Here is a 15797-nt window from a genome sequence, read left to right as displayed (position 1 = left end):
CACTCTGAGATCCAAGACAAGTTCCTGAAATGCCTCTGAGTTCCCTGAAAAAGACTGGCTAACATAAATATCTGTGTCCATTTAAAAGGACCCCCTGTCAGGGACAAGGCAGGAAGACCCGTAATACTAGTTCATACCAATGACACCAAGACTCATGATACCTATCCAGACTCTGAAGGCCATTAAAATACTTGTTTTAACACGTCAGTGTTTTGATGTCTGTTGTTTAACTCATGGGCAGTCCTCAACAAATACAGACACCATCTCCGTCTGCTTATTTTGCGATCCACCGAGAGCCCGGGCTGCATTATCCGGTAGGAGGCCCAGGAACACAAACACACAGAGATGAATGTGCACTCTGAGATCCAAGACAAGTTCCTGAAATGCCTCTGAGTTCCCTGAAAAAGACTGGCTAACATAAATATCTGTGTCCATTTAAAAGGACCCCCGTCAGGGACAAGGCAGGAAGACCCGTAATACTAGTTCATACCAATGACACCAAGACTCATGATACCTATCCAGACTCTGAAGGCCATTAAAATACTTGTTTTAACACGTCAGTGTTTTGATGTCTGTTGTTTAACTCATGGGCAGTCCTCAACAGAGCAAAATTACGTTTTTCCTTTCTGGTTGTAAAGATAATGCAAACAGAGGTGTGTTCATAGCTTCTCCCGGGAGACAGAAGAAGGGACAGCCTAGGTGGGGAAGGTGTAATATGGATCACATAAAATTCTTATTTATATCTGTATTCTCTTAATACAGGAGCACAGAAAATTCTTATTCCACCTTTGCAAGTACATTTCAACCCTGACAGCTCTAGACCACCATCCTCACTCAGCACTGCCAGTATATTCCAGTTCTGCCTCTCTGTGTAGTCTGCTGTGCACTGAGCCATCTCCTCCAAATGCTGTCTGCTTTGGCTTCTCATTTCCCCATTGCTCAGGCTTCATTTTCCCTTTTTTCAGTTGCTAGTTTTCCTGCTTCCACACTTGCCATCTCACACTTCTCTCCTTCCACCTTTTGTCCCAGCCTACCACTTCCACCTACATCATAAGTACCTTGAAAACTCAGGCTGGTACTGTCTCAAGGCTCAGGTGCCAACAAAGACAGAAAAGTGCTTTTTTATTTTAGGTCTCCCTTTGTAACAGCAGTCGGTCCTCTCTAGATCATGGAGCACTTTGGAGCTCTGAATCTTCCACTTGTAAGAGGATGGGCAATTAGAGACTTCCCAAAGAAAAGAAGGTATTTGTTACACTATTCTGCTCCGTTATACAGATTGTTTCATTGGCATACAGCCACTGTACGGACTAGTGTAATTTATGTCTATTGTCGGAGTATATAAAGAGAAAGCAAATACAGGGCTAAATTTTAGGTGGTGTTCCTACTCCTACTGGAAATGTGAAAACAAGAATTCTCTGAAGGTGCTACTGTGATGATTCACAGTCAGGCTTTCCTGTAGCCCTTCTGAAGACTGGCCATGAGCTCAAGGTTACTGCGGTAGATTTATTAGGAGAGGCACTGGACAACAAGGCTTTAGCAGCTCTCTTTTCTTGACATCAAGAGTGCTGCATATGGCAGGTTTTTAAGCATTCCTGGTATGCCCCTGCTGTTCATCAGAGCCGGGATTTGTAAACCCACATGGAGACATACGATTAGGTTTATATTTATTAAAGTACCCTATCAGGGAAACTCAGTTTTACAATTTCCCCAATCACAGCCTGAATTATCAAGCCCAGATTCAAATACTGTAACTCCCATGGTTAACATCCTTCCAACGGCCCTTCAAAACCTCTCTTTTTCTATACATGTATAAACCTCTGTGCCAACACTCATATTTGCCCCCCCACACCTTGTTTTTGTTTCATGACTTATCTCTGCATTGCTGTGGACATTGTTGCTTTCTGGGTTTCATACTTTGTATATTAAAGGGTTTGGGAAAAAAAAATTAAACATAGGGACTGTGAAAAAACTGCACCTATCAGGAGGGAGAGAGGAGACGGCTCTGCAATTTGTTCTGTTAGGAAGGCAATGCTCTGAGCTGACCATTGTGGTCACCCAGCTGATCCGAGTCTCTTTCTTGTCCAACCAGCCCCCAGCCAAGGGCATGCTGCATGAGTTACATCTCATCTTCAGGCTCCCTGCTTGTGGTGGGTAAATTACGACATTTGTGGTCCCAGTGCCAGCCCTTTTCTCCCTTACATGACATGGATTTATTTGATCAAAGCCTGCACCTTTGTGCCCGAGGACAGGTTAGCTGAGGGCTGGATGCTGCAGTGCTCTGAATGATGAATAGCTTAGTGCCTCTGTGACCAACGGCCCTCAAGACACAGCGAGGAACGGCCAACATGGCAGCTCTCAGCTCCATAGAAAGCTCCTCAATTCCCAGTAATAGAATTTCCTCAATTCCACTTATACATTGAGCAAATTATCCTGATGAGGAGTTTTGGTTATAATTTCATGTAGTCTTTTGCCTACAAGTATAGGAAAATGTCAACATTTACCTGGCTCTCCTGCCTGTTTCTCATACCAGTCCTAAGTGGTGGACACAGATAGTGTAATTTTAAGTGCAAATTTACCGTTAGAATGGTGGTGATTGTGATGTGGTGGAACAAGACGGCAGCCTGTGCCTGTTGAAACGCCTTATCACTTCCTGGAGGCCAAGCATCCCGCTTCTTGGGAACTTGGGAGTTCACCCAGTTCTCAAGAAAATGCCTACAATAAGAATGCTTGTACAGTTAGCAGGAAAACGATCTGCAATGATAAAGTGGATAAGTTCCTGCAGGGTGCCCTAGGCCTTCTAGGCTGGGCAGCAAAGAGTAGGTCAACTCTGTGTAGCCTTAATTAAAACGGCTACATTCAACTTCAGTGCATTTTCCCACAGTTAAGCCATCCATTCTTCCCACATTGCTCCATTGTACATCTGCACCTTGTGTATTTTCATTTGCATCTTGCCCCTGTGCATATATCCCACTGGAGATCAAGTGCCTGGTCTCTATCGGAGTCATTTTAGCACAGTGAGCAGCATCTGTCTCTGCCTGAAGACATTGTTCTTTTTCGGAACAGCTCTGATAGGCGTTGCAATCAGCTCCTGAACTCTCCGACATAAGATTTATCGAAGGTTTCAGTATCTCCATAAGAGATGCTATGATGAACACTCAAACCATAGTGATAATCTGGGACATGAGAAGATACGGCTTCTCTTTCTCCAGTCTGAAGAATAAGTGCGACACTGGTAAAGCTCACACCACTTCTTTGCCTACTAAAATTTCTTCCTGGCTTCTGCCTGGAAATTAGCTCACAGGTGCCACAATTGATGTTTACTCCTACTTCTGTTGGACTGAGGACATGGATTTGCTTGGTTCTCAAATTCTCATGTCGGACAGACAGCATTTTATACAATGCAATGAGACCTACAGCCATGTGGGCTTTTTGCGGTAACTTTTCCAGGCTTGTGTCCTAGACACTGCTGAAGAGCAGGTCTGCCTCGTATGATGTTGCATTATTCCTCAGAAATTTTAGCCCTGCTTTGTTGGCTCCTTCCAGGAGACACAAGAATCATTCAGTCAGTTGTCCTCATGGTTATACAAGCTTTCATGGTAGATGACATTCCAATATAACAGCTCCTGTGCTGTGAGGGTTCCTATATTCCCTAAAATCAGGTCCCTGGGGGCATTCTCAACCCCTCTGTCCTGTTACTACTTAACGTGACAACGTTACTACTTAACATGATAGGGCAGTACTCTGTCCAAATTGCTGATAGTCATTTTTGTCACCAAATTGTAAGAATATCATGGCTTTCCCCAAAATCAGATCATATTTCTTTCATTGCATGCATCTGAGAGTTTTGTTTAAATTGTTTGGGCCTAGGCGAACATTTTCTAGACTATCAGAGCTAGCTTTACGGAATTCAGAACAAGGATTATGTTTATTTGCTTAATTTATTCCACTGCTTTGGAAATAGAGATTATTGAGGTTTTTTCTCCAGTAAGTACTCCATAAAGCTCTGCTGGATTTCAGTCTACTTCTTGCAGTAAGTTATCCAGAAGATGTTTTCTTTCCAAAACTTGTACATTTTTTGCAGCACCTTTGCTACAGAAAAGCCAAAATCACATGCATGCTTTTCCAGCAGCTCGTTTTGTTCATAGACCCGAGGGCATCGTTTGCCTCTCCTTAATAAGTTTAACTGTAAATAAGTACATCTATCAATCAGAATATATTTCTCAGAAATCTCTGTATTTCCTGATCCTTTTCGCTGGTATTGCGCTTTAGCTTTCCCTGGAAGAGTGATAATTAGGCCGGTATCTGATCTTGGCTTGGCAAGTTTGCTATCCTCTTGCACAGCATTGAGCACAACTTTGCGCATTCAACTACTGCCAAACTGCATGTTTGGTGCTTTGTTTCCTGTTTGTATAGAAAGCATTTTTTCCGAGATTACTACTGATTGCATTTCTGCTTATCTGCACTACGTTAATGCCAGATATGACCAAAATCTTGTTTTCTCAGTCACTGCTTACTTTCTTTAAAAAAAAATTTCTCTTCCATTTTCTTCTCTGCGTCTTTTCTGCCCGCAATTAGTGTACTCAGCTAGCAAAACAACACTTCTGAATTTGCATTTCTTACTACCTACATGTGGGATTGGGGAGTTTTTGCCCATAGCTGTAGTTCTGTACTTGTGCATTTATTTTTCCTCATACCTTCAGGGCCCCCTTGTGCTCTTTGCTTGAGTATCTGTGTACAATCATACAGAGCTCTAACTGGAAACCTGATATTAACAGGATAATGGCAGGGTGCTTTGTGAACAAGAAAGGATTGGAAACGTTCAGCTGGCTGACACTTTCCCTTCACCAATATTTTCATAAGTCTTTATAGGATAAAGCTCAGACAAGGTAAATTTGTCAACCTTAATGCAGTAGAACAACCTAACAAGCAATGTAATTCTAGAGATTAAATGTGTTGGTGCAGTGATCTCTGGGGATACATTTATCTTACTTAGAATCATGTATCAAGCTTTTCTTTTCCTCAAAACCAACGAAAACTCAGAACAAAACAAACACCAGAAGCTGAAAACCACAATGTGGTTTCAGAACAAATTCCCTATACCACTAAGTCCCGGTAAGCAACAAAGTCCCGAAGTTTCTCCTTACTTTTCTGCAAGACTTAAAGTATGACTTTGAAACAAAATTAACACCTGACACTAAAATCTTAAATTTTTATTTAAAGCCCTTAAATGTGTGATCCAGTCATACCAGAGTTGAACTCACAGCATTTCCCTGTAATTTTTGTATATGAGAGCCACTACATCAGCTTCATATACCCACAGAGCACATAAAGCGCCCACCACGGTCACACCGAGATGCTAGAAACTCACTTCAAATTTGGTTATTTCTAACTGAACCTAGCTCTCCTCCCTCTGGGCTTAACTGCTTATGATTTTAGTGTTCTCCTCTTGTTTGTTAAACTCCATCACTACAAGAAAATTTGTTCAGAGTTCAATAACATGAGCTGGGAAGAGTCCAAAGAACTCATCTGAGAGAAGCCAGTTGTAGCTTAGAAAGAACTTAAAAAATAAAAAAGATACAGAGAACAAAGGGAAGCTGAAGAACGAAACACCTCTGGTAAAACACAATGAATTCAGATAGGGCGGAATCCATTGTTAGAACAACAGTATGATGAGAAACAAGTATTTCCTATTTGAAAGCTAATTAAGTCTGTCTCAGAAATGAGTTACAAGGAAGAAATCTTGGCTAACTAACCTTATTTCCAGAGGCAAACTTCAAAGAAGTTTCGGGGAACCAGCTGACAACTACTTCTGTGTGAAGAAGCTCAAGAAGAATGCTATCTCAGAACAGGCATTAATGAATCACTAATATGAAGCTGCCTTCTTTCCTGCAAGGCCAGAAGGAATATCAGCTTTATTATTTGCAGTTCTGACTTATTTTCCAGACCTTGCTTTTGTCAAGTTCATCATCATCTCTAATTTCTGATGCTTTCCTTTGATCACTTTCATTTCAGCCCGACTCAGCATAACAAACATCAAAAATAAGTCTTACTGCATATCAAACCTTTGCTTTTACCTCCTGTTTATGAGAAATTTTCATTTGAACTAATCCATCAATGTCTAAAAGACAGCAATTCTGGGCTACAAATAATACACGTGGTCTCATGTCACCTCTGCAGAAAGTGCTGTAAATGGGACAGGAATCTAATGTGAGATGTATCGTGAAGAGTGAATCAGTGCTTCTTTCTTACACCAAGTGACAGACTTCCTTAAAATACTGTGCCAAGGTTTAAAACAGTTATATGTAAGTGTCTGTGAATTTTACCGACCAGATCTGCATGGCATCACTCAAGTGTCTGCAGGATTTCAAGGCTAGTCTTTTGTTTGTTCTAAAACCAGGAGGAGAAATTCCCAATGCATTTCCTTCATCCCTTGCAAATCACCTAAAGAAGTTCCGATACATAATTCCTCTCATTCGCTGTGTAACAGTGACATCAACGATTAAAAAAACCCAAGGGTAAGATGACCATGAACTGTAATCTAGACAAGGGACTATTCCATTTAGTAAGGCACTCAGACAGTGAAGCCACTACCAGTCCCTGTCCTCTATGAAGCCTCCTTAGAGGAAACTTGTAAGAATCAGTATTTCAGCAACTCCGGCTCGAACTGGCCAATAGATCCTGAAGGCATAAAGGGGAAGGAAGGATGATAATCATAAATACAGAGACATCATAGTTTCCTCAGGCTTGTCTCACTGAGAAACTGGATTAAAGAAACCCTAAACTAAATACACCTTGAACAAATAAAAAAAAAATTTAGGAAAATCTATGTAAGTGACTTTTGAAAGACATCTTGAGCCAGTGTCTCAAAAAAAAAAGTAATTGGATCTCACCAAATTTCACAACACTCATTCCAGGGTCCATGTTCAATTACCTTTTTTGGGATTTGTATTTCATAAATAATTCTGTGACAGAATAAGCCAAGAAATTCCCACAGGAATGGAGTTCCTTGGTAACACTCAGCAGATGAGCCCTTGGGTAGGTGAAATTTTTTCCTAAAAGCGGCTTGGATGAGGAATAGAAGCCTAGGACTGAACGGACAAATAATCATCTAGCTCAGGAGCAAGCACGCCTAGATCAAGAATATTTTTTTTCCCTCCATCAGCTTAGTGCTCCTTTCCTACAAACTAAGCTGGTTACCTCTTGTCCTATCACCAGCAGATGTAGAAATCTACTAGCCATTGTCTATACCAATTCCTTTGGTAAAACACATTACTTGCCCCAGCCAAATAGTTCTTCCTTCTACATATGGCTTCACTGCTCCCTCCAGGAGGGAGGGTGTAGGTTATGGTTTCTAAACAATCTAGAGGTGCTGTTGACTCCTCTCAGGATACCCCAAACTATCTACAACCTCACTACACAACACCACTAAGGCTCAGCATGGTCAAGTGAAGAAGAACAATTATTTCTTGCATCTTTAATGTGTACCCCAAGTTACTACATCCCAGAACCAGAAACCTACAGAAAACATTACCTTTGTCTGAAATTCATCTTCCTGAATCTTCATTATTAGTGACTTTCTTTGTCCCACTTATTTCTCACTGCTTCACATAACCCTCAGGATTTTCCCCTGGGTCAGGGAGCTTGTGATATGCAACATCTTTACTGAAAATCTTTTTCAGTGAGAAGACAAAGGTGATTTGATTCCACAATTTTGGGAAACTCAAGCAGTTAACAAAAATTACAGGCAATAAAATAAAAACCTGAGCTGAATATACAATGCAGCCACTGAAAGACAGGGGAAAAAATTTCCCACAAACCATCTTTACCTATAGACCAGAATCTATGCATTGTGCATGATGGTACCACTTGGGTTTTCTTTATCGCTCCATCAGTTGATCCCTGTTTTCTTGCCAGCTTGTTGAACATGAACAATGCCCAAATATCAAGAAGTTATCAGCTCCCTACTGGCAGCTCCTGGGGTGAAGATGACCCAGGGTAGGGAGCATAACAAAGCAAACAGCTGGCAGGAACAAGTGCTCCTTTAGCCCAAACTGTACTGTGTATATCTTTGACTGCAAATTAAGGTATTTTTTCTCATTCTGTGAACACCGGACGCAGAAAACTTAAACTATAGCAGAGCAGAGCCAACAGCATCCCGACCACATTAAAAAGGGGCATCAGTGCTTTAAAGGCATTCACGGCCATAGCTGCATGCCCTAACAAATGTTCCTGAGCCCAGCATTTCCAACTAGCTGGCTTTAGGCTTCCAGACACACCCAAATGGGTGTGTTACAGGGCTGTGGACAGATTTAAGGTCCGCTGAATACGGCCTGATGTGCCTCTGAAGTGAGATGCTAGATTGTTTATTGTGATAAAAAGGGTATGAGAGAGAATGGAGAGGGACGAATCAGCACAGGAGCTGGGAGAAGGAAGCAAGGAGACTCAGAAGGGGAATAACAAGTCTATCACCTGGATGATGACAACTCTGTCAGCTCACAAAGGTGGCTAAAGGTAAAACACACCCATCTGCTCCAGAACAGGTTTGCTTCCTCTCCCCATAATGCCACGTGCTTACTTGTGCTCCCAGGTGCTCCCAGGAGAGGACAGCCCTGGCTGCTACAGCCTCCTCTTCAACCCCAAGCCTGCAGGGGAAAATCATTGAGTATTGCCCATGCTGTCCCTCACACGGCTGATAGAGGGGTCCAAGTGCTGTTCCTGGGCAGGTCTGCAGTGACTCAAGCAGAATGGTGAAGCTGTTCCAGAATCTGCAACCCACTCCTGGGGACTGCTCATTTCCCACTGCAGCCCATGCCACACTCACCAGCTCTTCTTGCCTCACCTCCCAGTTCAGCACCAGGGAGCAGGAGCAACTATCCCGCTACTGACACCATTTGTGATGTCCTTATCATTCATGGATGGTTAATCACTTTTCAGAATTTGAAGAGATTTAGCGGACCCAAGCTGTTCCAGCACTAGGCAGACACTGTGGGTTTTACACCACAGCTGCTGTGGTTTTGTATGGCAGTAAGCATCAAAATGCAAACCAAAACTAGCTAATTAAACGGGTCACTTGTGTGCAAGACAAAAGGGAGGTTTGAAAAAGAAAATACTGCAACAGCCTCAGAAAGCACTCGGCAAACAGAGCGTATTTCTGGTGAAGAAGAACCACACCCCTTCTCATCCAAAGCAATTTAATGAGAGTTGGAGAAATGACATGAGGTCACTGGAATCACAAAATCACCCACACAAGTAGTTTGTTTAAACTAGGGAATTACCAGTGTTAAAGGAGCGCAGTCCAGTGCAGAGCCAGAACCCAGGAACGATTTGGAGTGGCTGTGGAACCAGTTCTCCAGCGTCTGCTATCAGTATCACCCCTGGGCAGGCAGGCTCTGACAGAGCTGAGGCATCACAGAAAATTAGCACCCGCTCTGCACAGCCACTCCAGCACACTCCTCATCTCATCCAGCCAGCGCTCCAACACACACACCAGCTTGGTGATTAACTAGTGGATTCAATCAGCTACAGTCAGCTTTGACACTCTTTACTCGTGTTTGTCACAGGCAAATCCTCTGACGATGAGGGAGGTTTCTCTTCACTTCCACTGGCTCATGCAACAGTTAAGAGACGTGTGCCATCTTCCCTGTGCACAGACACACACAAGGACTTCCCTTTTTCCCACCTCTTTTGACCTCACTGTGTCTATCTGCCTCATCCCCGTCTCCAACACTGAGCCAGTAAACACCTCCCACGGTCAGACCACAAAATACTGAGGAACACAAGTCAGCCTGTGATGTCACCACTTTCTTCCACAGTTGGAAGACTCTTCACTTTAAGCAAGGGTATCTGCATGTGCACAAATGTATGCGACCACAACACACACAGGCCTCAAGCTTCTCTTGAATGCAGACAATGCGGCATGAGCAACTGCTGTGTGAAGAGCCTGTACTACACACCCTGGGTCAAGATCTGTATCGGTATCTATTAGTGCACTTAATCATCTCTCTTTAATAGAGTTATTCCACCGTCGGTGTCTGCTGTTTTTCTGTCCTCCTCCAACACCATTTAGTGGACACAAGCCAGAAGTCCAAGAACTATTCTTGCTCCCTTTTCACCTTGATCAAAGCACAGTTACAAAGCAAAATAACTATACACAGATCCATCATCCCAGACAACCAAGGGGGCTAGTCTCATCTCTGTATGAAATCCGCCTCTCACCAAAATCCATTCTGATGAAGAAATCTTTACACAAGAGTGAAGAACACCCCCACACAAACACCCTGAAAGGTGACCCTCATTTTATTTATATGGTCCAAATCAAGGATCAGTTAAAAGTCTCTTTTCTCCACTTCAGGGTGGAGAAAACTGTTGCGGTACACTGTTGTGGTACACTGGGTGGCAGTGTGGGCGGTCGGAAGATTACGTGCTTACGTTACAGGAATGCAGTAACCACCCACGATGGGCGAGGCTTAGTAGAACTATATAGCCCTCTGTGCTGCTCAATAAACCGGCCATTTTGCATCCTCTGTACCAGAGAGAGTGTATAAGTGACCCCCAACGGAAGGGAGTTGGGTGCCAAATATCACAATAAGTTTCCACAGAAAACCAGCAGCATTTATCTGAGACACAGAAAAAAGCAGGCAATCTTGGTTTTGCTGATACTTAAAATGATCAAGAAAGGACTGACAGTACCTCTAACATTCCCTTTTCTCGCCATAACAATCCTTCTTTTGGAAGCAAGAATGTTAACATTTGAAAACTGAGATTTACAATTCAGAAAAATAGGTGTCTGATACAAGAGGAGAGAGCAAGTGCACCGGATTCCTACTGCTCAGATTAAAATCGCAAGATATGATTATTCTGCCAGCTCCTGAAAAAATGCAAAGAAAAAAAAAATCCCAAACTGTAGTAGATAAAATAACCAGCACTGTTTCCTTTCCAAGTGCAGAATAGCACCTTCCAGTTCCGTTGACCTGAGTTGACGTTTGCATGCCCTAGTATTTCTGACAAATGAGGAATGAGGCAAGCTGGGCAGTTAGGCCTTATCTACCCAAGTCAGAGATAACTAATGACTTTGAAAAAGCACCGTATCAGTATGTATCAGCAGCCAGACTTCTATTTATTCTCAGACACTGCATGGAAGTACCACATCCCCAACAGAATTGGGCCAGACATTCTGTAGAGAGGGAAAGAAGCTGTTTTAAGGAGGAAAGGTGAAAAATTACCCAACAGCAAGAGAAAGAGGATTATCTTGAACAACCCACCACTGCTTTTTCACTGATCCTGGTTTTCATTATCAACCTTGTTTCATTTTGTAAAGATTCCAATGATGATAAAAAAAGAAGTAGGTCGATTCCTATCACACATGATAAAAAAACTTAAGAAATTATACTAGCAGATATCCCTGATCTTCAGGAAACTTGTAACTAGGGCTATTTGCTGTCCCAGCAAACAGCCTGTGTAGAAGCACCTATTGAAAAAAAAAAAGTGCACAAAACAAAATGAAAAAAAAAAAACCCAAACAACCCAGCTGTGAGATAAAAATGCCTATTTGCGTCGTTCTCATCAACAGTATCTCACAAAATCCTTGCCATCAGAAACTTCATTTTGTCAGGATTTACTTTTTCTAAGACATAGTTCTTCTATTAAGCATGGAGTAAGGAAACAAAAGGGAGTTAAGGCCTCAGAATTAAACAATTTAGCCTTGGAACTCTGTTTTCTAGATAAGGTGTGCCAACAGTATGGCTAGAGTTGTAGTGATTTAGAAGAAATACATGCAGAAGCTGTGAACTAATTAGAAATTATGTGGTGTTGTGCCCCCAGTCACGAAGAGGAAACTTAAATTTAACAGGAGCCCAAGAATTTAATTTAAAAAACCTAACCAAATCTTTTTGTTTCTAGTGACATTTCCCTGAAAAAAAAGAGAATGATCTAGACATTGGCTTTTCTTTCCCCAAGTAAAATACACTTCAGACCATTCCCTCCCCTCCCATCAGATTCATGCAACACTGAAAACTGGTGAGCTTTTTTATTATTATTATTTCATTTAAACAATAGGTTTGGGTCAAGATGGGAAAAGAGCAGCACCTTTTAAAAAAACCCTGTCGTGTGCTGTATGAGATAAATAGGTGAGCTTTAAAAAAAGTTAAGTTTATATATGTACAAACATACACTAAACCAAATTAAAAACAAAAAAGTAGCTAGGGGTCATTTTCAACATGACAAGAGAGAGGAAAGCCTTATTTCACAGCAAGCAAAAGCACCACAAGTTAAGATTAGCGTGCACAATCACCGAACTAGCTGGGGTCCTGGAAGCACTGTAGCTAGAGCAGCACAAAGCTCCGCGTGGGCCAACTTATCCCTCTCCTTGGCAAACACGAGTGCAGAGTCTGCGTTCAGGATGGTGTACTGCACGGGCACTCCCACAGCCATCTGCTCTGCCTGCACCAGTTTCGGCAGAAGCCTCAAAAAGTAGCAAACGAGTGAGAGGAGGAGACCCACAGCCAAGCTACAGGACTGATTTAGCTACAGTATTTCCATAACATAGGTTTCTGAGTTTCCCCGTGACTCTTGGGTGCTCTCCGTAGGTACTGCCTGCTTGTATCACAAAGCAGACAGCTCCTGATTATTTATTATTTGTGCACTATTCCCATTCTTGCCTACCTGCATCTTTTCTTTTCCTATCTCTTTTCCACCCCACACCACCACTCCTATTTCTTCCAGGCTGGTAAGGTAATAAAATTAGGAAGGGGCATGTACACCTAACCAAGGGAATAGTCAACAACCAAATGAAGCTTAAAAAACAGTAATAATAACTCTTAAAAAAACCCAGTAATTCTTAAAAAAACTGTTCAAGTTCTGCAGACTTCTGGCAGAGTTTGGTCATTTAGCCCGAAGGTCTTTGCCTTCAGAGCCTGCGGGCTAAATGGTCTCAACTGGCAAGAAGCACGCGGTACAAGGTAAAATTCTAACTAAAAGAAAAAAGTAGTAAGGGTTAGGGAGCGAAGAGGCTATAACATGGAAACAAAATACTTCGGTAGCAGCACTTATGCTACACGGTACGCTTTCAAGAGAGTGAATTCCTTTCTGTTGGTGCGAGCTGCCCAGATGAAAAGGGCAGCTGCCATGAACTGCAAAGGTGCTGAGACACAGGCTAGGCAGAAGGACCAGCCGAATTCACCCCTCACATCATCAGGCAGCGGCAGCTTCTGATGCAGCAGCTCGATCCCAGCTACATAGCAGCCAACCAGGCCCAGTGTACAAAGCCCTGGGGAAGGAAGCAGCAAAGCACAATGAGCTCACCGTTGAAATTCTCTAGCTGTTACTGTGAGCTTCTGGGGTGGGAGGGTAAGTGATGGATGGCAGGAGACCTACCTGCTAGGAAATGGAGGACTCCGGTGGCAATGGCAGGGTAAAGGCTGCGACAGGCACAAGCACAGAGCCCAATCAGAGCCCCAAAGCACATGAGGCCAAGGCTGACAAAGGGCAGAAGAAACTGCAATCGCCAGAGATCTGCATGTGAAAAAAACCACACAAAACAAGTTTCTTGAAAATGTGCTAGAAACCGATCTTCTCCCACCATCTTTTATTCCCTTCTACCCACACTGCTTCTGCTTCATCAGACACTCTACATTCATAACTAAAAAGGACCAAAGTCCTCACTAAAGTGGGAAGAACTTAATCTGTAAAATTCCAAATTCCTGAACTGTGTTCATGGGCAAAACCTTTGCTAAAGCACTTAAGTTTTCCTTCTAAACTTTGACCTACTGTCTGTGCTACTGTGAAGGAAAAAAAAAAAAAAGGGCAGAGCAAGATACAGATGCTTCCCTCACTAGTGACTGTTTTCGAGAAACAGGGGCTTTTTAATCCTACTTATTTCACTGCCAGACATGAAAGACACTTACAAGTTCGATTCAAATCAGTGCCACTGTTGTGATTTCCAGGCTCTACGTATTTTTCCATAAACTGATCAGAGAGGGAAAAACTGATGCAGTTTGTAGTCATATCGGTTTCTGGGGAAAAAAAGAAAAAAATACCATTAGATGTCTCCTTCCCATCCCCCAGTTCAACTCCTCCCTTGCCAACCATCTAAGCTGGGAACCTCCTCAGAGAAAAAAATTGAGAGAAAAAACATCTTAGAGAAGAAAATTACCTCTCAAAACAGATCTCTAGGATGCTTGATCGTAATGCAGTTAGCATAAGGTGGTCACTAGAGTGAGGGACAGCATTCAAACATGCAGAATCTTCAAGCTTACCTGGATTATCCACAGAGAACTGGGCCATGCTTGACAGACTGGGAAAGAAACGTGGCATATGATGTTCACCTATGTTGTTACATATTCTTGTACTCAGAGTTCCTTAACTAAGCTGTGCATATCTCCATATACAGAATGTAGTATCGTACTAAATGCTTCATTCAAAAATGAGATAGAAAGGAATATTTAAAGAACAGAAAATATTTGCTTCTTTATACTAAACTTCCCTTTAACACCTCTTCAATTTTGCTTTGAGAATGCTACTGAGCAGAGCTGGCTTAAGTATCTCCTAAAATAAGTATTTTCATTAGAGACAGGGGAAAAAAAAAAAGGCATTTCATGTAATTTTTTTTTCACCAGAAAAACACATTTGAAAGTACCTTTTTTTTAAGAGGGTTCAAAATGAAGGGCTTCTCACACACAGTAAGTGTCCAAAATCTACTTTGAAGCAATTTAAATAATTGCTCATTACACTATTTTAGCCCCCAACCATTGTGAAAAAGAATAAAAATATGTAATTCTATATCCAACAGTACAGTACAGGGAGTCCAAAATGTACTGATGTGACCATAGGACATTTGCCACATGCAAGCAAAATGAATGACTGGCTACAAGGAGCGAGTGCCCCCTTGATAAATTAGCATCTTTATTTCACTGCTGAAAAAAAAAAAAGGCATTTCATGTAATTTTTTTTTCACCAGAAAAACATATTTGAAAGTACCTTTTTTTTAAGAGGGTTCAAAATGAAGGGCTTCTCACACACAGTAAGTGTCCAAAATCTACTTTGAAGCAATTTAAATAATTGCTCATTACACTATTTTAGCCCCCAACCATTGTGAAAAAGAATAAAAATATGTAATTCTATATCCAACAGTACAGTACAGGGAGTCCAAAATGTACTGATGTGACCATAGGACATTTGCCACATGCAAGCAAAATGAATGACTGGCTACAAGGAGCGAGTGCCCCCTTGATAAATTAGCATCTTTATTTCACTGCTGAATCTCAGGACCTCTCCTAAAAAGACACTGGCTGACAAAGCAACTATAACTGTATCCCCAGTTGGACAGCAGATGCAAAAGAAAAACAAGTTATACCAGACTAAATTTAGATGAAGTACCATGTGTCAAAGCCAGGGTCTGTAGCACTGACAGCCACAGACCACTTTGCCTTTTGCTTCTTTAAAAACTTAAACCATCTTTATTTTTTAAAATAACCCAACACAACATAAGTTAGAAGTAAGCCTTCTGGAGGAACAAAGTGGCATGAATATGTTCTGAGGAAGTTAGCAGATACCACCCCAGGCAAGCTAGGGAAGCGTTAATTGCTCTGGAGATACCTGAAATAACCCAACACAACATAAGTTAGAAGTAAGCCTTCTGGAGGAACAAAGTGGCATGAATATGTTCTGAGGAAGTTAGCAGATACCACCCCAGGCAAGCTAGGGAAGCGTTAATTGCTCTGGAGATACCTGGTGGGCTGTACCAATGAGAGTTTTTGGGTACAGTGATACACCTTCGCCACAATCCAACCGTGCCGTTGCAC

General features: G+C 42.1%; 1 protein-coding gene across 4 annotated transcripts in view; it reads right to left on the bottom strand.

Moving 5' to 3' along the window:
- Positions 1-12856: 12856 nt before the first annotated feature.
- The window catches only part of CLDND1 (claudin domain containing 1), a 3284-nt gene continuing 343 nt past the window's right edge, over positions 12857-15797 (bottom strand). The window contains exons 2-6 of one of the 4 annotated variants that reach the window (XM_010132429.1): positions 15733-15795; positions 15282-15296; positions 13902-14009; positions 13372-13509; positions 13044-13264 (exon numbers count right to left, since the gene is read on the bottom strand). In XM_010132429.1, the coding sequence (XP_010130731.1) occupies positions 13044-13264; positions 13372-13509; positions 13902-14009; positions 15282-15296; positions 15733-15795 (545 nt within the window). Of the gene's footprint in view, positions 13265-13371; positions 13510-13901; positions 14010-15281; positions 15297-15723 lie in introns of all 4 variants that reach the window. The other 3 variants (XM_010132430.1, XM_010132431.1, XM_010132432.1) reach the window with 3 other exon arrangements.

Source organism: Buceros rhinoceros, unplaced genomic scaffold, assembly GCF_000710305.1.
Source record: "Buceros rhinoceros silvestris isolate BGI_N320 unplaced genomic scaffold, ASM71030v1 scaffold12923, whole genome shotgun sequence".
Lineage (NCBI taxonomy): Eukaryota > Metazoa > Chordata > Aves > Bucerotiformes > Bucerotidae > Buceros > Buceros rhinoceros.
Note: the sequence above shows the minus strand (reverse complement) of the source record. Positions and strands in the feature narration are given on the sequence as shown.